General features: G+C 36.0%; 1 protein-coding gene across 1 annotated transcript; it reads right to left on the bottom strand.

Moving 5' to 3' along the window:
• Positions 1 to 24869, bottom strand: LOC141568581 (lipoxygenase homology domain-containing protein 1-like). The gene is made up of 4 exons (XM_074318847.1): positions 20802 to 24869; positions 16624 to 16710; positions 799 to 931; positions 1 to 135 (listed from the first exon to the last, which is right to left on the bottom strand). The coding sequence occupies exons 1-4, from the start codon at positions 20892 to 20894 to the stop codon at positions 125 to 127; spliced, it is 324 nt and encodes a 107-aa protein (XP_074174948.1). The 5' UTR covers positions 20895 to 24869; the 3' UTR covers positions 1 to 124.
• Positions 24870 to 25298: the final 429 nt, after the last annotated feature.

Consider the following 25298-nt stretch of genomic DNA (forward strand, 5'->3'; position numbering starts at 1 on the left):
TTGAAATTTTACTGGCATGTTGGATTTGCACAAGCGTCTAAGACCAGAGTATCCTGTATCCCTGTAGAGACACAGGGAAACTTCGGGCTCTGTTTCTGCTTGCTTCAATTGCCTGGTGTAGACATCAATATGGTACTGGCAAAACAAAGGGAAGAGAAACAAAAGGAAATCTATTACATGGGAATTTATACAAACAGAACCCATATTAATGGGTCATGCTACAGTAAAAAACATCACATGCCAATTCCTTTAATCTGGCCTTTCAGTACCTATTGAGAGATTTTTGATCTGTCAACTATTAATTTTAACTATAAATGGGCATTTTTACACCATAAACACATGCTCAGAGGGTTTATACCTTTTCCAGAAAGGGAAATAAAAGATTTTTTTAAAGGCTATTCTATGTATGACATAGGTAAAGGTTTCATGCTTAGTATTCAGCAGCAAAGGTGACTGTTACTGTACATGATGCTTAAAGTTTAAAATGATGTGAGGTTTGATACGGAACTAACTATGGCATAAGTGAGGTGATGACATGAAGTGACCAACTGGCCCCAGGCACAGCCAGATGAGGTACAGACGCGACATTTTTTCTTTCATCGCCTCTGGCCCTGTGCGTATGGCTAGACAACAAGAATCCTTTTGAGATGACATTTAATCCCAGATCCACAAGTGACTCATGTTGAAAAAGTTACTTCTCAATGGGTAAAACAACTCTCTCAGAAATACAAAACAAAAGTATTCTGCAACTAAATAGTTTATATACGCAATATATGCTACTGAAGATTAATAACACACATGGGAAAATAGCTTGTCCGCCCTTTAGTACAGGAAGCTCACAGACAATATCTCCATCTGGTTGGATTTGAGATAACCAAGCAAATGCTGCAAAATCTAGGGTTTTCTTGCTCTGCATGTGTTGCATGGTCACCTGGAATGAGAAGAAACGATTACCAAATTGTGTGATTTCCAGTTTCTCACAGAACTCAGAATTTAAAATGTACCCCAGAGATTCCTAAAATATACTGCACACTCTGATGGTGGTTGTTATTAGGAGTAATAGTAGTGGCTGTTGCTTATTAGGCAATGATTATTTGCTAGGTATTATGCTAAGTGATTTACTTTAATTATCTCTTGTAACCATCACCAATTACATTTGTAAAATTCTTATACTTTTACAGACAAGAAAATGAAGGCCCTGAGATTTGAAATGGACTTTCTGATTCAAAGCTCTCAATTGCACCTACAGGAGTTGCTGAAAAACAATGTATAGGAGGAACTCCAAAAGAGATTTTGTGTTCATATTAAACTTAATCACCAAAGCAGGCATTCAGCAGAATTTCACAACCTGGCCACATTCCTTCTCACCTCAGAGTTTTCACACGTTCTGTATCTCTGCCTAGAACAGCTTTTATCTGACTCATTACCATGCTAAATATGCCCACCTTTACCTGTAGCTCAGACATAACCTCTTCTAAGAAGCTTTTTGTGAGGCCCTGCTCTGGGCTAGGTGACCCTACTTTGTGATCCATGGCAACCTACTCATTCATGACTATGACTTAACACCTAATATTTGACTGACTCGGTGGAAGCCACATGTCCGACTCATCTTGGTACTTCCACAGGCTATCACAAGGCAGTCCTTAGATTATTTGTTGAATAAATGATTTAACAAATAAGAGGAATAACACAGGTAATTAAATGACATCAGTACACCTCATCACTAATGCCTGATTATGTCCTTGCTTGCTCCAGGCAATAGGCCATGAAAAGAATACTGGATAGAGAGTCAGAAAAACTGGGATCATTATCCAGATCTTTTATTTTACAAATGTTTTATCATGAGAAATCCACATAACCACTTTAAGTATCAGTTTTTCCACCCTTAAAAATAAGAATAATGACTATCTCACATAATTGTGAAGATTAGATGAGAAATATGCAAAATTTTATATAAACTGTATAAACAATTCATATTAATCTTCACCAAATTTATTTATGAATATATTCATAAATATAAAAGAGATTAATATAATACATTCTACTACATTTGGAAATGTTCCTCTCTCTGGACTATATCATGCTTTACTTTTTTATAGAAATTAGATGGAATACTAAGAGATAGAGACCAGTCATAAAGATTCATATGCTTTTTAATCTCAACCAGATACAATGCTCAAATAAAATTATTTTCAGCTCTCGACATAACAATTTTGAAACTTCAATTGCCACAATGGTCCTGAGATTCACAGCCTAGGTTGTTTACTTGGCAATTGGGGAGACAGAAGTGGTGGACGAATAAAAGACAGGTGATCGACATCCTACAGCTGAGGTTGTATATGTCATGGACCATTTTGGAGCAGAAGTTTCAGTAGTGAGAGAGAGTGTTCAATCTTTTTATTTCCCTTCCTGGAACCCATTATGACATCTATTACTTTACTTTATTCGGAACAGAAAAAGATAAGTTACTTTCTAAGCTATATAGAGGCACATATTCCTCAAAAGAGCAAGTAAACAGAATTCCTGGACAAAGAAAGCTAACCTAGGATAATGGGGAGTTTTCAGCTCCCCCAAGTGCTTGCATGCAAATGACCCCAAGAAGTGGCTCACAGACCCTTGGCCTCCTTACAGTGACATTTTTTACAGTGGATGTTCACAGCACTGTACTGGGTATGGTCAGGAGTTTAACAAGAAGAAACTGTTTCTACCACCAAGGAGATTTTACAGATTATCTGTGAAGTATAGACCCAAAATATTTTAAATACACAAGACTATTACTCAGCCACAAGAAAAGAGGAAATACCGACATTTGTGACAACATGAATGGATCTTGAGATTATCATGCTAAGCAAAATAAGATAGAAAAAGTCAGGAACTATATGATTTCACTCATATGTGGGATGTAAAACTGAAAGCAACAAATGAACAAGACAAACAAATAAACAAAAACTCATAGACAAAGACAACAGGTTAATGGTTACCAGAGGGGCAAGGGGGAATGGGGAAGTAAAAAAGGGTAAAGGGGGTCAAATATATGGTGACAGAAGGAGATTTGATTTGGATGGTGAACACACAATGCAATATATAGACACAGACACACAAACTCTGTGTCTATTAGTTTTTGTTTTTTGTTTGTCTTGTTCATTTGTTGCTTTCAGTTCAATTATAGAATTGTACACTTCAAATTGATACAATTTTATCAACTAATGTCACCCCAATAAGTTTAATGATAAAAGAAAAACAAGAAAGAAAGAAAGAAAGAAAGAAAGAAAGAAAGAAAGAAAGAAAGAAAGAAAGAAAGAAAGAAAGAAAGAAAGAGGAAGAAAGGAAGAAAACAAGAAAGGAAGGAAGGAAGGAAGGAAGGAAGGAAGGAAGGAAGGAAGGAAGGAAGGAAGGAAGGAAGGAAGGAAGGAAGGAAGGAATATTACTAATACGGACTAAGTCCTGTGGGGGAATAATGCAAAGATTAGGATACAATAAGAATAATTTCAGATGGAACCTAGTTAATGTTTCAGATAAACAAAGGTCATAAACAGGTGAATGCAAATTTTCTGGATTCTGGACTTAAAACCTTCCCCATGAAGTATGTGGTTTTTACAAAGTCATCCTACCTAAATCTCCAACAGGCTCTTCCTCTACACTAAACTCTTTGTGGAAATTAGCAAGAATCCTCTGGTTTCTGAGGCACCACCATTCATTCATCCTTTGAAATACTCACTGAGGACAGAGTCTTATCATTTTACTTAAATGAGCAAAACCCTATTAACTCCACTGAAATGCCTTTGAGATTAGGGCTCTAAATGAGTTCCATTTACCTTCAAATTCATGATGCCTCAAAATAAAAACAAATAAAAATAAATAATGAATCTTAAGTTAACTTTTTTAAACAATAAAGAGTTACAGTAGTGGTTCTCAACTGGATGAGATTTCATGCCCCTCCCCCAGGAGATGTGTGGCAATGTCTGGAGACATTTTTGGTGGTCACAATTGAAGAAGGAAGGGAGGGTGTTACTGGTATCTAGTGGGTAGAGGCCAGGGATGTTGTTAAACATTCTACAATGGACAGTGCATACCCCCTACAACAAACACTTATTCAGCTCCAAGAGTGCTAAGGTTGAAAAATCCTGGGATAGGAAGATAAATAGTTTGTTAGTAGATAACTCAATAATTAAATAGAGTGATGTAGGTAGATAAAGAGAGACATATATCCATCGATCTTATCTTCAGTTGTGTTTAATTCTGTTACTATTTTCACTTTTTTTTTCAATTATTAAAGTAATAAAGGGGGTCAAAATACCTGGAACAGCACAATGCATAAGCCCAGTCATATAGCAGCTAATGGCAGGACTCATTGAAGGACCTGTGAGAAGCGGAACAAACCTGGACTTGGATCAAAAGACCTTGACTTATGTCCTGGCCCTGCTACTTACTATGTATATGGCCTTGGGTAAACGATCTATATGATGACCTGTGATCTTCAAATCCTCATTTGCAAAATTGGCATCATACCTGTCTCACCAGGTTGAAGATCGAATATTTTAGAACAAGAGTGCTTGATGTAATAAAACAAGATAAAGACACATTATAGAAAAGACAAACAGGAAGTTATTTCCCACAGCAGAGCTATCTCAAGTGTGAGTTAAAATACCTAGGAATATTGAAACAGAGATTTATTTTAGAAACCCAGTTTTTCAGTTGGCAGTAAGAGCGCATGTGCTAAAGGTCAGACCACTTTTCTTTAAATCTATATGCTAGCTATGTGGTATTGAATAAAAATTGCTTATTTTCAATTTAAAAACTGCAATATCCTCAGTTGGGACAATAATATCATCTACCTTGTTGTGGTATAAACATTAAAAGTGATGATCTATATATCCTGAGTGCTCAATAAATGTTTGGTGGTGGTGGTGGTGGTGTTAATAGTGGTAATAGTAGTATAGTAGTATCACAATTAATCACAACAATTAGAGATTAGAATTCTTAACTGTTAGTTGGGGTTGTTTGTGGTACCTCACTTGTTAACATCTTCCTAGAGACTGCACAAAGATACTTCAGCCAAACACTCAGTTTTTTATTATCAGAAAGAGAATTTCTATTTTAAATCCCTGACCCCTACTCTACTAGAATGAGCTGACCTGGACAATTTGGGAAGACAGAGAAAGGCCTCCTTTGCCTTTCCTCTCCTAAGCCAACCTGAAGGAGCTTCTCCTTCCACCTCTCTTTGGACCCCACCCTGAATTCCCTAGATCATCAGTTAAGAGGTTCACAAACAAAAGGCAAAACCCCTAATTTAAGAAGAAAGAGAACTCTAACCCCTGTCTTTCACTTGTCCTATCCACCCAATAAAGCTCTCTGGCACTTCTGGTCTCCTAGACCCTTAGTTATATAATCCTTGTGTGCTTTCTCTGAGGTGGTTCCCATTCTGATCCATTACATCCAGCAGGAACACATGAGAAAAAGGATGTTCATTTCTCTAAACTGCAGGGACTGGCACTGTCCTAATTCCTCTCCATGGGTTTACCGCTTCTCCTAATGTCCTCCCTAGTTAGCCCTTCAAAGTTGGCCCTGTAGACTTTTCCCCACCTGTCCTTAGTGTCTATCTTTAGGCCAACCAGGACACTCCATGGAGCAAGGATCAGATCCCAGCAGGTCGGAGGAAGGGCCATGACTGTGGCTGGGGCCCACCAACCAGATCACGAGGGCACAGTGAGCCCACCACCCTCCTCCCTGACCCGAGCTCCATATCTTTCTTTCCTGCCTGTTAGGATTGACACTAAAAAAACAACTGAAAAGAATTATCACCATATGTACTTATATTTTCCTTTGTATCATGAAACACGCTTCACATATATTATTTAATCCCAAATTTAATCTTATCTTTCCTAGGAGGAGAAGTGATATACAACCAAAGTCAACAAACACTTTCTGAGAACTAAACTTGTGGCTAGTTGTCTGCCGGGCACTGGATATAACATAAAGAATGTGCTAGGATGAGAAAAGTTGAGAAAAATGTGTTTAGAAATCCTACTCTGAAATGTCATAAACCTTTGTTCTATAAAATAAACAAAAAAGTTTACTACTTCTGCTCTTATTATATATTCAATTTATCCAATGCTTCTTTAAAAAATATAATAAAGGCAAATAGTCACCAACACATTTATTGGGCACTTAAAGTGTTTACAGTATTATACTAGATCTGGTACTGGGGTTGGGAAAACAAGTACTAATGTCAGTCATTAGTGTTTTCTTTTTGGAGTTGGAAATACGAAAATAAAATAAGGTTTAAATGTGTTCTCAGATAATACTCTAAACATTCTTACAAGTCAGATACAAAGTCAAAGCTTGACTCTGAATCTCCTTATTTCTGATACTGTTCCTTGTGATAACTCCTTATTTGTGTTATAAAGACTGTACAAAGAGGATCAACTATGATATTTAAATTGACTGAAGGACTATCAAATGCAAGAATTTATCTTTGGTTCACATAAGGTGACACAACTTTTAGAATGTTTCTATAAACTGCTGGAGTCTTTTGAGATTAAACATTTGACTGGAGATTTTGTGAGAAGAGGAAGCTGGTGCTTCCTGCTGTTCATTGAAGTAGAAAATCCTCAAAAACAAACTATTTTTCTTACTGAATGTAAAAACTTGCTCTTTTTCCCCCATGGTTCTTCTAGAACCATGAAGTAAAAAAGTAACTGAAAATTAAAAGAAACTGGAAATAATTTTTAAATGCTTTAAAACTTCAAAAATAAATAATTTCTTATCTAATTTAGCTAATTTCAAGCCTGCCTGGAGGTCATATTAGTAGGGATCATATCATCATATCATATCATATCATATCATATCATATCATATCATATCATATCATATCATATCATATCATATCATATCATATCAAGAAATAGTTTAAAAATAACAAATGTACCAAAACTGATATCTCATTTTAATTCAAAGGCTCAGAAGAATCAAAAAGATTTTTGGAGAGTTCCTATTCTATTTGAGTCAATTTATCTAAGTCATGTGTAGCCCTTCGTTCCAGACACCTGGAGAGAAGACTGGGCAGAGTCAGGAGGAGGCGTTCTGGCTTTGGATGGGCTAACAATGTATACATTGACCATGCCTCCAAAGTTTTCCAGGCTTTGTTTCTTCATCTGCCTTTCATACACACCACGGCTCTCTCATTCCCTGAAAACTAAGCAAGACTATGATTTCCCTTGATTTTGCACTTATACTTTAAAAGGCATTTCACATATATTATAAATATTTGTTAAGTAACAAAATACATTTTATTAATTCATTCTACAAATATGTATCCAACATTTCTTACACAGTAGGTACTAGTCTAGGAGTTGGGGTTATAACATTGAAAAACAGAAAGTCCTTATCTTCCAATTGCTCAGCTTCTAGTGGACAGACAGTAAACAAGTGAAAAATATCAGACAAGTGATATGTTACAAAGAAAATAAACAAGGCCAATGTGATCAAGAGCAACTACGGGCTAATACAAAAAAAAAAAAAAAGAGCAAGTGGGGCCTTACTTTAGATTGTGGCAAAGGTCACTTGAGGCAGGAGAAGACCAGTGTTGCTTGAGCATAATGAGCAATGGCAGAGTGGTTTGAAAAGAGGTCAAAGAGGTGGGCAGGGGACAGATTAAACCAGGGGAAAATATGATCTCATTGGTGTTTTAAAAGATCACTCTGGCTGCTCTTTGGAGACTGGCTATTGAAGGAAAAAGAGAAGAAGCTGGAAAGTTATTTTAGGACACTTTTTTAGTAAAGAGGAGAGAACATATGGCTGTGCAGCCTAAACTGACGGTAATCAGATGGGGTAAAAGAGACAAACTCAAGACATGCTTCAGTGATAGAGTCAACGGGATTTCCGAGGGATTGGATTCTGGAAGCTAAGGAAAGAAAACAATTCAGGAAAACTTGTAGAGTTCTGGCATGGATAACTAAGTGGAGGGTGACACCATTTACTCAGACAATTGAGACTGAGGGAGAAGCAGGTTTGGTGGGGGAATCAGGAGTTCTGATTAAGCTTTATTTTTTAACTTGATATTCACAGCTTGTGAGACAGTCAGAGCAAGTATTGCTGAGCTGTATTTTACAATAAGGAAAACTTAGAGAAAATGATTCAATGACTTTTAGAAACTAAATATCTTTCATGTCTCTTGACTTAAGTCTGAAGTTTCTAACTTCAATTTGCAATCGGCAAATTACAGGGAAGAAAAAACATGGAAACCCTAAGACTCAAAAACAATTTTTAGTTTTACATGACAGACAATATTTGCCAAAACATATTCCTATCTTTCCTTTTTTCAACATTCAATGTTCATTGCTATATAACTATGTTTAGCTATAGCCATGTTATTTTGGGTCCAAGCTATCTTTTACTTGGAATCAATTCAGTGACTTGGATTAATAATTTATGTCAGTATTTTGGAAGCTAGATAGCATGCTTGGTTAATGTGTATTAAAGTGGCTGAGATAGCAAGTCAGACCTCCAAAGATGTACCTAATGTGTAATCAAGGAAATACTTTCAAACTCTGAGTAATATTAGACCAGCAGCCCCAAACTGCCAGAGAATCATGAAATGGGATGACTATTCTCTGCTGAAAATATAAATGTTAAAATAAAAAACATGTTCTCACACATTTTAACTTGGGACACAAGGAATAATTTCAACAAACACTTGTTAAAAGCACTGGCTTCCCCCAAACAATAATGTTACATAGGTCTATCATGGTTCATCTCAAGAAACTACTTGGCTATAAATAGTGCATCATTACTGATGGGGGAGAAATCCTCACGGTTTACATCCTAATAATGGCAGAACTTCTTTCAGATTTTCTGTTCACAAAAGGTAGCCTTTGATTATTACAGAACCAACCATTCTCGTTTTGATTTTTTTTTTTCTTTTTGGCTTTCAGATTGGGACATCATCTAGTATACTTCTATACTAAACCAAAGCCCTGAGTTTTGCTTTAGCTTGGATTCACAGCTGCCAAATGTGAGTAATACAAAAAAGTCAATATGGCTGAGGAAAAACTGCACTGATATTAAGCTTCAAAGCCAAACTACATGTGGGGATAATGTGGGAAAAGAAAAAAGGTGAGTTTCCAAAAACATTTTTTCATTGAAACATACACTCATTTTTCTTCTAAAACAAATAAATGAAAGTTTAATAAGCAGCAGTGTCTTTATCTTACAAAATCTTCATCATCTGTTTTAATTTCCTAAATGAATAGAAACAATTTTAGGGCTGGCCTCAGTAGAAACTAAAGTACATTTGCTGAGCCCCACGCTGCTGATTTACGGCAGCAAATATTAGTTGTTTCACAAGAATACATTACCATAAAAACTCACTCTAGGTTTCTTAGAAATCTAAAATTTCTAGATTATTTTAAGAAATTTCAACCAAATAGTTAAGTACATGGCCTAAAAACAGGTGACTGGAACAGAAATAGACTGGTACTTTCAATGTCTGAATTAACACACCTGAATTCAACAGTGAGATTGTAACACCTCAGTTAGGTTACCCAATCTTTCTGCTCAGAACCTGAGAGAATAAGATAAATCAATTTAACTCCTTCAATAAATCTTTTGGAAGATAGATGTCATGAGAGAGGCATTTTCACTGAGACATGACAAAATTAAAACTCAAAGGAGAACTAAACTACAATCTGGTTTGTAGTTGGGTTAATTGTAGAATGAACTCTTTGAAGACAAGAACTGCATCTTAGTCATGTTAGAATACTCAAACTTCCAGCAAGACCACTTCCACATAGTGGGTGCTGTAGCAGTACTTGAAGAAGTACCTTAAATATAAATACAATTATGTACGCCTTTATGCATCTGCGCTATTATTTATTTTAACACCAAAGTCCAAAAAGACGAGAACTGTTGCTCTCTTTCTCCCACCCAGACACATTGAAATATAAAAGGAAAGTTATCTTGGTCCTGACCTGTCCTAAAATATAGAGTTAATTTGACTAGGACCATGCTAGTCCTAGTAAGAAAACGGAAAGTCCTATAAGAAAAGGGAAATATTGATTAAGAGAAATATATGAGATATAATGATTACTGAGTTGTTCCACTGAGCAATACATATAGATAAATAAAATTTGATATTGCATAGGGTTAAACTTCCAGTGCAATTGTGAAATACTAAAAAAATAAATAATGACTAAAGTTTAATTATCAGACAGAAGGTGGTAATCATGTACACAGAATTCTTTCTACACACCTGAAAAGACATGGTGATGAAAAATCTGTAAGTCAATGTATCTATCAACTGACTTCACCTAAACAAGATCAGGCAACTTGTATCTGACAAATTCCAGGCTATTCAAACACAAGGAAAGTATTTCAGCTTCACAAATAGACATTTTCCCTCTCATTAGGGAACAAATCATTTTACCTATGTAGTTACACAATATGTCATGATAATCCATGTGCAGCACTAAAAACTGAAATAGGCAATCTCTAAATAACTTTCCACTCACATCTCTCCCTACTCTGCCTTTCCTCATACCTCTCCACTCTTCAGGGTCGTCCTTGTCCACAAAGCCTTCCCAGTTCCTCTAGGGCATAAATGTATGTTTCTTATTAGAAACCTATTATGATTAGGGCCTGAACATGCAGCTCGGCCTTTAACTGCCTTCTAATTATTGTATGTTGGCTACTTGATCTTCTTTCTCCACCCAGATTGAAAGCAGAAACCATGGTTAATTCTAATTTTGTACCTTTGTAACGGCTAAGGCCAGACCAATGGTGAATTCATCATTTTATCTTAGATATATCATCTTAACCCAATAATTCACCCAGCTGTTTCTAGGTTAAAAATGGTTCCTTGAAATCTCATGTTGATCACCTCTCCCAGAACTCTCTGTAGGCATGTAGAGCTCAAAAGAGTGGATTAGCACATTAGCTAGTTATTTTCTAAATCCTATAAATTATAAACCCTTATATATTGTTAACTATTTCTGGATTCATGCAAACATTAAGTCATATTTCCTGATATAGAACAACAGAAAATGAGTCAAAGATGGCCTCTGAATATTGGCCCCTAGGTTGATTATTTCTTCCCTTCAAGCTAAGACCCATTAGCTCAAAAGTCCACTAACAGCAAACTCAAATTATAAAACTTTAAAAATAGCCTATACAACAGATTATGAAAAGATGCTTTAGTGGTTACCAGATGGTTAGGGGGAGGGGAGGTGGTAGAAGAGGGTAAAGGGGGTCAAATATATGGTGATGGAAGGAGAACTGATTCTGGGTGATGAACACACAATGTAATGTATAGATGATGTATTATAGAATTGTACACTTGAAACTTATATAATTTTACTAGCCAATGTCACCCCAATAAATTTAATAAAATTAATAATTTTTTAATTAAAAAATGATGTTCAACTTCACTAGCTATAAGAAAATGCAAATCAAAACCACAATGAGACACAACCTGACACCTGTTTGAATGGCTATTATCAGTAAGACAAAAAAAAGAAAACTGTTGGAGAGGGTGTGGAGAAAAGGAACCCTTATACATGGCTGGTGGGAATGTAAATTGGTAAAGCCACTAAGGAAAAGGGTATGGCAGTTCCTTAAAAAATTAAGAATAGAGCTAACATATGACACAGCAATCCATTTTCTGGGCATCTACCTGAAAAATTTGAAAACATTAGTAAAAATATATGTACCCCCATGTTCACTGCAGCATTACATATGGTAGCCAAGACATGGAAACAAGCTAAGTGTCCTTCCATGGATGATTGAACAAAGATGTGCTACATATATACAATGGAATACTACTCAATCATAAGAAAAGATGAAATACTGTAATTTGTGACAACATGGATGGATTTTGAGAGTATTATGCTAAGCAAAATAAGTCAGATGGTAAAGGACAAGAACCACATGATTTCACTCATACATATGTGGAATATAAAACAGAAAGCAACAAATGAAGAAATAAAACAAAACCACTCATAGACACAAACAACAGAAGGATGGTTACCAGAGGGGAAGTGGGTTGAGGGGAGGATGAAGAGGGTAAAGGGGGTCAAATATGCGGCAACGAAGGGAGATTAGACTTTGGGTAGTGAGCACTCAATGGAATATATACCGTTTCCCCCAAAATAAGACCTAACTGGAAAATAAGCCCTAGCATGATTTTTCAGGATGACATCCCCTGAACATAAGCCCTAATGTATCTTTTAGAGCAAAAATTAATATAAGACCTGGTCTTATTTTGGGGGAAACATGGTAGATGATGTATTATAGAATTGTACACTTGAAACTCATATAATGTTATTAACCAATGTCAGCCCAATAAATTTAATACAAATTTTTAAAATACCCCAAATGAATTTTTACCGAAATAAAAAATAGTCCAAAGCAGCAAATGTTTCCCCATTTAGAGCCTGTTTTGTATACCCCACAAAAATATCTCCCAATAGCTGGCACCTTTTGATAACACAGGGCCTTGTATTTATAAGGCCCCAAGATGCTGCTGCTGTCATTTGGAGCTCTGTGACACAGACACTCCCCACTGTGCTGCTGAAAGACATCACCTAGACACATAAGCCCCTCTTCTCAGATCTTCTTCTCCTCTGGGAGTTCCTTTGCCCTCCTCTCCTTCTGACAGCAACACATGCCTTAGCCTCTGGACAGACTCCTGTAATGAGGGACTCCCCCCACATGCAAACCTGTCAAGGCCTCATACAATAAAATGTGTGTGTGCTACTGCTGCTGTTTCCTGGTCATATCTTTTCCTTGATTGGCCCTCAAATGCCTCAAACCTCTATAGTAATGCACAATATTCATTTCAAGAAATGTTAACAGATTTTACCTGAAAATTTTGGTCGCATGGTGATTTTACTTTGGAAATGCTATTAAACAGATTTGTTTACCACAGGGCTTCTCAAAGGCTTACATGTATTAACACAAATGGCGAATATACAAAAAAGGAATAACAAACTCAATGTTTTACAAACACCATGGGACTATTTACCAGGAGCATCTTGTGAAAATAGAGCCATGGCCAGATTCTCACAATAGGAGAAGTGACCTCGGATCTGAGGTAGGTGAGCATTAATGGGGAAAGTAACTTCTCTGTTTGTCTCATACAAATACTAGTTTCTAAATGCTGCTCTCCACTAAACAGAAGCTATGGCTTCTTGTGAAATAGCTAATTCTAGGACTGGGGAAAAGAAAGTATTAGATGAGCCTAAAACATCTTTTTGTGCCAGATAGTAAAGAAGCACATAAAGTATGGGTGGTAACATGTCAAAAGCAATAGGAGCTTGAAGCGTCTCCCCTGGGCAAATCTAGGATGATAGCATCAAAATAAATGACGATAAAAACAGATTAAGTCCATCAAATAAAACGAGTCCATTAAGTCCGTGCTGATATAAAGAAATAAAAATTTAAGTGGTAGAGAAAGGAAAGTTCTACCTTGTAGTAGAATGCCAATTAATAAATGGAAAAATAATGACAGAACCAGAAAATCACCATTTGGCAACCATCATAGTAATAACGATTCAGGCAAGAATCATCAATGGATGCCAAAATTAGTGGGTGAAAATCTTATAGAACAAAGTGTCTACTCACAGAATACTACTAATTAATCATTAATTAATAAGTACAAAATACATATGATTTTACATTGAAGAATCGTGATAGACACCACTTTAACCAACTGCTCAAAGGGAGAAGTAATAGGACAAAATGCCATGTGTGCCTCCTGATATAATGCATTAAAAAGAATACACCATCCCTTCTGTGGAATTTCTGCCTAAAATGCAAAATTTGAATCTAATCATGACAAACAGATGATTTTAAAAATTGAAATGCATTTAAAAAAGTAATAGGCCTGTAGTCTTCAAGTAAAGCAAGGTTATGACAGATAAGGAAAGACAAAAGAACTCTTCCAGATTAGGGAAGACTAAGGAAATATGACAACTAAATGCAACTCACTCTCCTGAATTGAATCTTAAGAAACATTGAAAAATTAGCGGGCAATGGGCATCAGGTCTGTAAGTCTCTCTCAAATGATTAAAAAATATATACATGCACACACAAACACTTATAGACATATACAGAGGGTGCCAAAAGAAAATGTACACAAATTTTAAGACAGGAAAAACCTATTAAAATTGTAATACTCGATATATTCCAATAACAAAAGATGAATACAAGTCACGTTTGATGCCGGCAATTACAAGAGGTGCTCAAAGTGGTTACCATCAGCATGCAGATACTTCTGATTACGGCGAACTACTGTTTGAGCAACGTTGACCAAAGTATACACTTGTATACATTGTTTTGGCACCCCTGGTATTTAAGCAGAGAATGATAAAGCAAATGGGATACAATGTTAACAACTGGAGATATGGGTGAAATCAGAAATTTTTATTCCATTCTTGTAATTTTTTTTATAAATTTGAAATTACGTTAAAATAAAAAGTGAAAAAAATAGGCTGTAGGAAAAGTCCCTTATGCCACATCACTTTGGTGGTTTAACTACTTGCTCAATCCATTTGTTGAATTAATTAATTAACATTCTATTCACTTAACTTTTCACAGAAAACTTTACCACCAACCACAGGACAGAGATGCCTCCCTTGGTTCTGAGGACTGAGTACTTGCTTCCTTGAGTGCCTGTGCTTGGGGATGTTTGTCCATCCAGTTGGGGAATCACTACACATGACATTGCTATACCCCTGCACACGCTTCTCACTCAAATGCCCCAGAGAAAGCACAAGTCATGCTATGACTACAGGCCAACTTGACTCATGGGTAGGTCTTTTCTAAATTGTTCTGACTCATCTTTCTCAGTAATTCACAAGTAAAGACTTTGTAATTTTGGAGATTCCTTGGGTTTTGCATCATCTCCTTAAAAGGTCATTTTCTGTTACTCTTTTGAAACTTTGCAATACTTCTGAATAGAAAAACTTTAAAACCTACATATGGTTTCCTCTATTCTTAACAGCAGTTAGCACAATGCAGGGCATATATTAGGTGCTCAGAAGACACTTCTGGCCAAACTGACTGGAGCATATTTACCTGTTCCTGTACTTTAAAAATACCGGTTTTCATTTATATTAGTTATATACAAAGAAATGCTGCAATAAACAATTCAGCAAATTTAACATTTTCTCATTTATTTTCATAATACAATCAAAGCTACAATAATATAAATCACAGATAAGATTAAGAAACATTTTAAAGGGAAAATAATAAACCTGCTAGATTCTATCAGAGGTATTCAAAATTTTCAAACCTCAAACATTTTAAAATAACATATTGTACACCATAAAGAAATCAGTGACAGACACAGTATTTCCAACTAGAAAGCAGAGATGTCCTGTGATTCAACCATGTCACCTGACTCCACAATAATTACTGCTTCCACACAGAAATCTCATGGCTTCGAAGAGCTTAACTGCCATCTATTTTTGAAAATAAATTTAAGTCCCGATGATAGTGCTTAAACTCTCAGTCCCTGGCTTCCAACATACAATCACCATTTACTAAGTGACTTCAGTCAAATTATTTAACTTTATTGAGCCTCAGTTTTCTCATCTATAAAATAAGGATATCAATGGTACCTAAATCAAAGAGTTGCTGTTAGGCAACAGAAATATGATAGCACAGTTCACCCTTCAACAACACAGGTTGGAACTATGCAAGTCCACCTATATGCAGATTTTTTCAATAAATATGTAGTCAATACTGTAAATGCATTTTCCTTATGATTTTCTTAATAAAATTTTCTTTTCTCTATCTTCTTTTATTATAAGAATACAGTATATAATATATGTGTATACATATATATATATATAACATACAAAATATGTGTTAATTGACTTTATGTTATCAGTAAGACTTCTGGTCAACAGTACAATATTAGCAGTTCAGTTTGGGGGGAGTCAAAAGTTATACATAGATTTTCGACTGTGCAGGGGAATTGGCGTCCCTAATCCCATGTTGTTCAGGGTCAATTGTATTTGTAAAGGCAGTTGGCATACAGTAACCACTCAGCAAATACTTCTTATTATTGCTATTGTTGTTATTGCTATGATTAAGTAAAAAAAAAAAAAGGGAGGGGGACAGATCCCAAAGTGCATATGTACATAATCATAATTCAATTTCATTATATATATATATATATATATATATATATATATATATATATATATATATAAATGTGTGTGTGTATGGAGGGAAGGAGAAAGAGAAAGAGAGGGGGTGGGGGGAGAGAGAGAGAGAGAGAGAGAGATTATGAGAGAGATTTATAGAAAAAAAGATTTAAAGAAAATGGACCACCCCAGTGGTCATCTAATGATCAATGAATAATAGCTCATTATTCATTCTTATAGTTTACTGTATTCTTCAGATTTTCCATGAACACAGATTGCCTTTGTAAATACAACTATAAAAATGCTATTTTAAAATAACTCACAAGAATGAACCACATTTGTGTAGAGTGTTATATTCACAAAAAATTTTTTCACATTAATTACAATTAGAAAAATATGTTGTCTTTCTCATTGCTTTAAGAATTCTGTTTATTTATCTTAGAATAGCTATGAAGCACAAAATATAAAATATTACCTTCTGTACGCTCCACTCAGGTTGTTCACTAGTTCTATCATGTCCTATCCTTATCTTGTATATCTCTCCAATGTTTCTTATTTTGACCTGAATGAAATGCAAAGAAGAAAATTGTAGCAGAATATTTTAAATTAAGCACATTGTTTTTTTCTTCTTCCTACCAAATGCATTTTTTTATTCCTAATTGTTGAAAGCTCTCAGAGCCCCTTTCAGAATCGAGAAATTATGCCCTCTGAAGAAGCTATCAGGGGACACCACAGACACAGAACATGAGACTTAACTAAATATCATGACACTTGACTAAAAATATGCAGAAAGAGTCAGATCAAAGAATAGGATAAAGAACATACATATGCTCAGTTCTCTGACTACCACACATTTCTCACTAGAAACCAATGTTTTTTGAGCTGAGTTTCAATGACAGAAAGATGGGTTCTTATTTTAAGAAAAAAATAAGCAATTTTCATCAAAGCGAAATGCAGTGATTTTTGCAAGCTTCATGAAAAGTACCAATGAGTCTAGAACTTCCTTCTACTCTTAAAATACTCTCTTGTTGGATTCACAAGCGAAAACACAGATGTTCAAAGCTCAAGGAAAAGAAACACACCTTCCCACAGAGTATGTATATTTGATTAGTTTTGACTTGGTCCAAGAGTTTGTTAATCAAGGTAGTATTGTGGAAAACTGATTTTGGAATTACTTTGAGCTTAGTTGGTATTGTAAGTATTGGAATCTGAGTAAAATATGGTGTTTTACATCTCTGATCCTCAATTTCTTTATCTGTTCAATGGACTGTACTGCACACAATTTTCTTTTCCACTAAATAAATGTTTATTTAACACAATAATGTAGTAGTTATGCAATGCCACAGTATACAAAAATGAAAATAGCACAGTCCTTAACTTAGAGAAATTTATAGTCTAGTGAAGAGACATACTTATAAGCAGATATTTTCAGTGTAATAAGACATGTCTAGGACACTGAACCATGAGGATTACAAAAGGTAAAACACCATCTTATTATGTAATAGCTTAAATAATAGCCATTATCACTATTTCCATTACAAGTATTCACCTACCTCCACAGACTAGAGACATGAATAAGGATAAACTTGTACATTATGTTTGATGCACATCATTTTCTACCTATGAACTAGATCCTGAAATAGCTGGGACAGTCAGGTGACCCAGAAGCCATCAGAATTCCTCTTTTCATACCACTTGCCACACTTAGAAATTCTCTTTTTCAAGTGCCCATCACTACTACCATCACTTTCCCTCACAGACTACAGGGCTAGACCAGCCGTGGGGCTATTACAACACCAGGTCAAAAAGGACTATGCTGGCATTGGCTGGGAAGAAGGAAAAGAGGGCTCAGTCCCCCATAGTCAACTTCTCTCTACCAACTCTCTTAAACCTAGAGCTGGTCTAAGTGGCAGAACTCAGAACTAGCTCTGCTATCAGAGGAAGTGAAAAGTTATCCCATAGTCTAGGCCTGGTTTTTCTCTGACAGGTAAGCCAACTTTTAGATATCCTATTGCTGTCCCAAGAATCTATTAGCACTTAAGTGTAAACTTTCTCTTTTTACATATTCCAAGTGGAAAAAAAAATAAAAGGATAACTGAACAGTCATATGTGACTTCATGCCTGTCTGCCTGTTACTTCTGGAGAATAGGAACCACCATGCAATGAGCTCAGCTAGGTGCCAGCCAGGGGGCAAGTGCTTGACATGCATGGTCTCTTCCGATCTGCACAGTACCCCTGTGAAGAGCAAAGCTTTTTAAAAAGTCTATTTTAAAGAATGAAGAAACTCAAAAAGGTTAAGTATTTGTCTAAGGCTACATAGCTAGTAAGTTCCAAAGGTAAAATTCAAACCCAAGCCTGTTTGATCAGAAATACCACACTGTCCTCAAAAATGGATATGTGTTCACTTCAGGATTGAAAGGAAGGAAAAGAAAACGAAAGAATAATTCAGAAGTGGCAAATGATGCCAGTGAAAATGAGCAAGGGAGTCAATGCTCACAGAAGAGAGAGCAGATAGGAATGAAGTAGCTAATCTGAATTTAGGGTTCTCAGATTATCAAGAGACCCAACGCATATTGCTCCTTAAACCCCAGACCAGTGATTCTCATACATTAGTGTGTATACAAACTACCTGGGGATCTCGTTAAAATGTAGATTCTGATTCAATAGAGCTGGTGTGGCACCTAAGATTCTGCATGTCTGACAAGCTCCCAGGTGATGCCCGTGCTGCTGGCCTGGGATCCACAAGGCCCTAGGTTCCTAGGCGAGCTTTCATATACATCCCTGATCTCTACCACTGAGATAGCAGATTAGAGCTGGATAAGCCCCTGCTCCACAGTAAATAAGAGAAGGAAGAAGAAAACATAAGTTGATGCCATTGACCAGGAGAAAGAGAGCGTCCTCAGTAACTGTAATATCTTTATTTGAAGAGCACTTCACATCTATCAGGGACATTCCCAAATATTCTTTAAATCTCACAACAAGCTTTTTTAGTATTATTAACCACCCCCCCCCCTTTACTAGAAGGAAACTGAAGATTAGTGAGGATCAGCAACATTTTCAAGGTCACAGAGCTAATGAACTAAGGAGCGGTCAATCTGATTTTGAACCTGGTCTCCGTGACCCCAAGACCTCTGTTCTTAACCAATTTATTATTTATTCCTATATGACAATAGGAATTTTAAATGTATATAGTTTTTCCTTTTTTTTATCATCAGATCACTTTGAAATTTATTTAAAAAAGAAGCAGACATTACTGCCTCTATTCTATATGTAAAAATAATGCTGGCCTGGAGAAAATAAGTGATATGGTCAAGGTCAGACAGTGAATATAGGAAAAGCTAGGACTCCAATCCAGCTCACTCGATTTGCAGTCTAGTGCTGTAACTGGGATTCTCAGCCTTGGCTGCACTTTAGAATCACTTAGAGAGCTTCTAAAAACCTCAGTGTGCAGGACGCACCCTAGACAAAATAAACCAGGATCTCTGAAGGTGGGATCAGGCACCAGTAGTTTTTCCAGCTTCCCAGGTAATTCCAGTATGCAATCAAGACTGAGAATCTATACCATCTGTTCCAAGATTGGACCCTGGGTAAATTTTTCCAGAAAAACATTGACAGGACTTACCAGCACACCAATACATATACAACAAGGTGTAGTATGAGTAATCACAGACTTTTGTGGGGTGGTCCAGGGATATAACCACAGCATATGTATAGTGAGTTCTAAACAATCATCTTCAAATAATCTTTTGAAATGCATATGTGCGTTGAGTAAAAGTGCTCCTTCATGACTACATGACAGCTTTTTTTCACTAATAACGATTGCAAAAGTAGAATGCCAGGCTCCGTCTGAAGATCTAGAAACCATCTGGGTATTAGTGATTGGTAGGTACTGCAGCCTCAAACAGCACTGGCTTCCTAGTGACTTTAGTTGTCCTCAATCATTCTCTATTCTCTACCTAGACTTATGATACAAAAGGAATATTCTCCAGGAAGAACAACTGCTGTTTAACAGTGCACCAAAGAACCATAGAGCTTTCACCCCGTGGGGGTGGGAGTGAATTTGTGAAGCAGAATGTAATTGTCCTAATTAAAATCTGTCCAAAGCCCTGAGGAACTAGGAGAGGCAACCAACGATACTCAAAACAATGCAGCCCAGCGTTCTCTGACGCTAAGAGACAGAATGGGCATGAACAGGGCTTCAAAATATGGGCTCTGATGCCAAGAAAATGATTTCACATCATACAGCTCAGCTGAGCAACATGTAAAAGTATATGCAAGTATACAAAAAAGGGTTTTTATTATCAGGAGACTCTCTAAATCTGGTTATAATTTAGTTGAGGTTGATGGTTTATGGAGCCAGTTTCAAACCAATGGCCTAAAGCAAATTATCTTTAAAGAAAACAATTTTCTCCGATTACTTTCCTTGCTTGTATAAGATATATGAGGGAAAAAAATGTTTTCTTTGATGATTGCAACAGGCATCAGAATAACTTATGGGGATTCTAATAGACCAGAGATTTATTTTACACAGGTCACACACACACACACACACACACACACACACACACACACACACACGACGACACCCTTCTGTATTACAGAAATACCTTTGAAATGTTCAAAAACCAATATTACTGCCAATATTGCTTTTACCTGAAACTCATCCTCCTGTCTTGGAAGGAATAGCGGCTCTTGGCTGTCCTTGCTAAGACTTATTGGTCCAGTGACTCCTTCATCTCCATACATCTAGAGTGTGACACTGGCTTGAGTCCCTGTATTTCCTGTCAGCACTAACACCTTCCATTTGTCTTCTGACAGAAGAGTCTTACTGCTTTGGGAAGGTTTGATTTCTTCTAGAGAAGGAAAAAAAGCATTAGTGGAAGATCAGATGCAACGTCGGGCTGACAGAATCCTTTGTCAGAAGGAGCCCAACGACATCAAAACAGAGCAGGGGAGGGTGGGATGGGCAGGGAGGCACTGACCTGCTACCACTCTGGAGCTGATTTGTGCTTGGTCCTGGTCACAGCAAGGTCCTAGTCAACTGAAACTGAACCACTGATGTAAATTCAATTAGGACAATAAACATCTGAAATGATTGGCAATCTTTCACTTGCTCTCAGCACTTCAACATGGACGCATTCTGAAATTTCCAGTCCTGTGTCCATAGATTTTTCAAAAGCTGCCTGCCTGGCTTACAGGTTTTTAGACAGAATTACTACATATAAAGTAACAAAAGAAAGTGGTATTAAAATACATTTTCAAATGAGATCTAAAGATGGCGATTTGAGGAGAGAGAATATTTCTGAAATAGTTCCAAAAAAAAATAAAAAAATAAAAATACCCTACTGGAGAAAGCAATGAAAGGATTTGGAACCAAAGATAGAATTTTCACAAGTGCAAATGGTTTCTGAGGTGCTTAGAGCAGGATAGCCTGTGGGAACAGGGATTGCACAGCAGCCTCTATCACCGAGGAGGTGCCAAACAGCCACTCCTTGTTTGTAAGGAATGCTTAGAAGGTGAAATTCCCAACTAAAATTGCTGTCTTCTTTGCACCCTCTTTAGCCTATCGCCTCCTGTAAGGAGATACTGGAGCATCCAGTGCTGAGAGCATTTCCCAAGCTAGTCTAAATTGCCCCAAGAACTGCATGTTAATTCTTTACTGATATTTCCAAGCAGAAATATATTACAGACTTAGGTAATGATATAAATGTCCTCATTTCAAATGGTTCAAAGGAAGCCAAGACTCTTCTTACCTTTAATTCCGTGAATTGAAACTACAGGCAACTCTAGACAGCAGCTGGGATTTTATCAGCACAGTATCAATAACAATGACAACAAATTCAGCAAATAACTAGTTATTTCCTGTTATAACAAACAAATTTTAAGTCAAATTATGATGTCCGTTTTAAAATGAGGAAAAGGGGCAGAAAGTAAATAATATGTCCAAATCATACAATAAGTAAATGATGATAATATCTAACTCTGAAGCCCCTGTATTTACACAAGCTAAATGAGTGTCCTGGGTTGACTTAAACACAGTCCAACAGGACACAAGATTGTATACTGTGCTAAACACTATCCTAAAAACTTAACATTCCATCCATGTCAACCTTACTCAATCCTCACACTAGTCCTATGAGGTACTGTCACTTATTAAACGAGTGGACTAACCAAGACTCAGAGATTAAGTAATTTGCCAACAGTTATACAGGCAGTAACAAAGAAGAACTAAACTTCAAACTCAGGCAGAGCAAGTTTAAATCTCATGCCACTCTGGATGTAATACCAAAGGTAGCTGACCTGGAAAAGATCACAAAAACTGGTGCAACAAAATTCTATGACACAATCTAATTTTTAAAACTCAAATATTGTATGTGAACAATACTGACTGCCCTGCCTGCCATTTCTAGTCAAACACAATCAGGAACCTGGCAAACATACTTAGAGTTTCTCTAGACCCCAGACAACAATGCAATCAGTTCTCTGCTGATGAAAACTCCATAGCATATCCATGAGCCCTGGAGAGTAATTAGTAATCTATTTCAGTAGGATACTATTTAGGATGCTAACCATTTAATTAACTTCTTATGAATATCTTAGTCATCAAAAGGATCATTTTTACTCAATTCAAGAAAACTTTATTTAGTTCTATTATTTGTTGGGCACTGTTTTAAGTTCATTTTTCTCTAAATATTAATGGCAGAGATTAAAAGTTTGAAAGATAATTAATGAGAGCTTCACTTTGGACATACATTTATCTGGTGGGAAAAAATGGACATATAAATATTGGGATTTCAAACATGCAGACACATTCATAGAAAACAAAAGAAATACTCCAAAGTTCAGATGTAGAAGATAGCAAGGCATGATTAACTGTGGAGGGGCAGGCAAGAAAGGCTCAAAGAGAGAACTTCAGTGCTGGATGTAGAAGAATGAACCAGAATTGTTCAGAAAGTGAAAGGGAAGAGCATTTCAGATGGAGGGAGCAGTATGCCCAGCACGTACAAACCCTTGAAGTGGCAGGCATAATGCAAGAATGGCATAAGGTGATATATGGTTGAACATGACATTATAGGAGATGAAGAGAGACAGTGAGATCATAAAAGGCACTGGTCAAGTTGAGAGTTGGCACACCTTTGTGCAGACAACAGAGAACAAGTCAAGATTCTAAAATGGTAATATGATCTGAGTAGAGTAGTACCTCAGTTTTCGAATGTCTCCGTTGATGAACATTTCAGTCTATGAACGCCATAAATTTTATGGATCTATCGTATCATTAGATAGTAAAATTCATGCTAACTTTGCAGTTTTAGGGGTTGATTTTAAAGGTCTGGAATGGATTAATCCATTTTACATTATTTTCTATGGGGAAACTGTGCCTCGGTTTTCAAATGTTTCAGAATTCCAAACGTCTTCCGGAATGGATTACGGTTTGAAAACTGAAGTACCACTGTATTAGAAAGATCAATCTGAAATAAAGTGAGCTATTTATAGCAGGGAGAGACTGAGGCAGAAAGGCCAATGAACATTGAACACTGAACAAACAAACCCTGGAATGGGGTCAAGACACAATGTTTACTTGGTTTTAGTATTTTGGGTATCAGTGTGTATGCCTATTAATGCTTGTTTGTCAAGACACCATGGTTACTTGGTTTTAGTAGTTAGGATATCCATGTGTGCATATTAGTTTGTTTCTTTGATTTAATCTGCAAAAAAAGTTGATGGTCTCTAAAGCCTCTTCTTCCTGCTATAATATTTTTATAAACATAACACATTTGCACAAGCATAACAAATCAAGGTACACTCATGTTACAAAAATTGATTATTTAATATGGTATAATATAGAATAATGTATTGATGTTTGTGCTGTTATCAATTAAATATGAATTCCAGCTAATGCCTTGATCTTTTGGAAATGAATCAAAATCCATTAGTCTCAGATAATAAATTTATCCATTTGAGAACCATAAAAGCAGGTCCTTTTGTTGACTAGAGGTTTAAAATATTCCAAGGTGGGATAATATTTGATTACTTCCGGACTCTGAAGTAATCAACAGACTCCTTCAGGGTCTCCCTAAATAAAATCTATAGTAACTAAAATTTATTCAGATGACTCAAAAATATTCTTTGTGAGGGTGACATAACATTTTAATTAAGCACCAATCAGGTTGACTTATCCAAAAATAAAATAAAATAAAATAAAGCTACCATTGTGCTGTTGATCTCTTAAAGCTCTGCTGAAATGGAAAATTACTCACAGAAATAAATAACCAATTAGCTGGTTCTAACAATTCATGGGTTGATCAAAGTTGAGGTCAACTAAAGGTATCAATCACCATCAGAGAGTGTCGGTAAAAAAAGACATGTTGTATAAACCTTTGTGTGCTTTTTCAAGAACAATATTTGAAAAAGTTGATTTATATTAAAATGTAAAGCAGAAACTGAAAGCAAACATCCTTAATATTTGCTGGCATGGTATCATAAAAATGATTATTATTTAACCTTAATTTTTTTAAATGTAAAATCATCTGGAAAAAAATAAGAATTAAAGCATTCCCTCTATAGGCATCATGCAATGTAAAAAATATCTATTTCTATAAAATTAACATGAACAATCTTGTTTTATTTATGAATTTGTCAGTTTCTGGATGTAACGTATTATAGGCATTTATACAGGGCACAGGAAGCACAAAGCTGGTAGGGATAGCTAACAAACAGAAAATAAAATATTCAAGGCTATACCAACATGCTATAATGTTGGACTGATACCAAAAAGATAGAAGCTAACTGATATGAAGTCTGTATTTTGATTTAAAAAAATCAGTTATACATTTTTCAGTGAAAGTGTATTATGAATACAATATCCTAATGATCTTAGTACATATTAAGAGTGCAATAAAGATGCCCATAACATGTATTCCAAGCAAGATTATATTAACAGATATATGGGGTCCACATTAAAGGAATACCATTGTTCTAACTGTTAGATTATATGAGAAGACTGGCTCCTACTTAGAATCACACTTTAAAATAAATATTCATAAAGGAGAAGAATTTAGAAAACATATCCTAGGTGGAACTATAAGAAATACATTTGAAATAAGAGAATATTCTAAAAAGACACACTAATAGTGCACGTTTTAGTATATT

The sequence above is a fragment of the Rhinolophus sinicus genome, linkage group LG14 (genome assembly GCF_036562045.2).
Source record: "Rhinolophus sinicus isolate RSC01 linkage group LG14, ASM3656204v1, whole genome shotgun sequence".
NCBI classification, from domain to species: Eukaryota; Metazoa; Chordata; class Mammalia; order Chiroptera; family Rhinolophidae; genus Rhinolophus; species Rhinolophus sinicus.

What these genes read in the sequence shown, in the direction of transcription:
- LOC141568581 (XM_074318847.1), bottom strand. Translation starts at nt 20,894, where the DNA reads ATGTATGGAGATGAAGGAGTCACTGGACCAATAAGTCTTAGCAAGGAC. An exon ending in GACAGGAGGATGAGTTTCAG is followed by an intron (nt 16,711 to 20,801) that starts GTAAAAGCAATA and finishes CATTTCATTCAG; the next exon opens with GTCAAAATAAGAAACATTGG. An exon ending in CTGAGTGGAGCGTACAGAAG is followed by an intron (nt 932 to 16,623) that starts GTAATATTTTAT and finishes TTCTCATTCCAG; the next exon opens with GTGACCATGCAACACATGCA.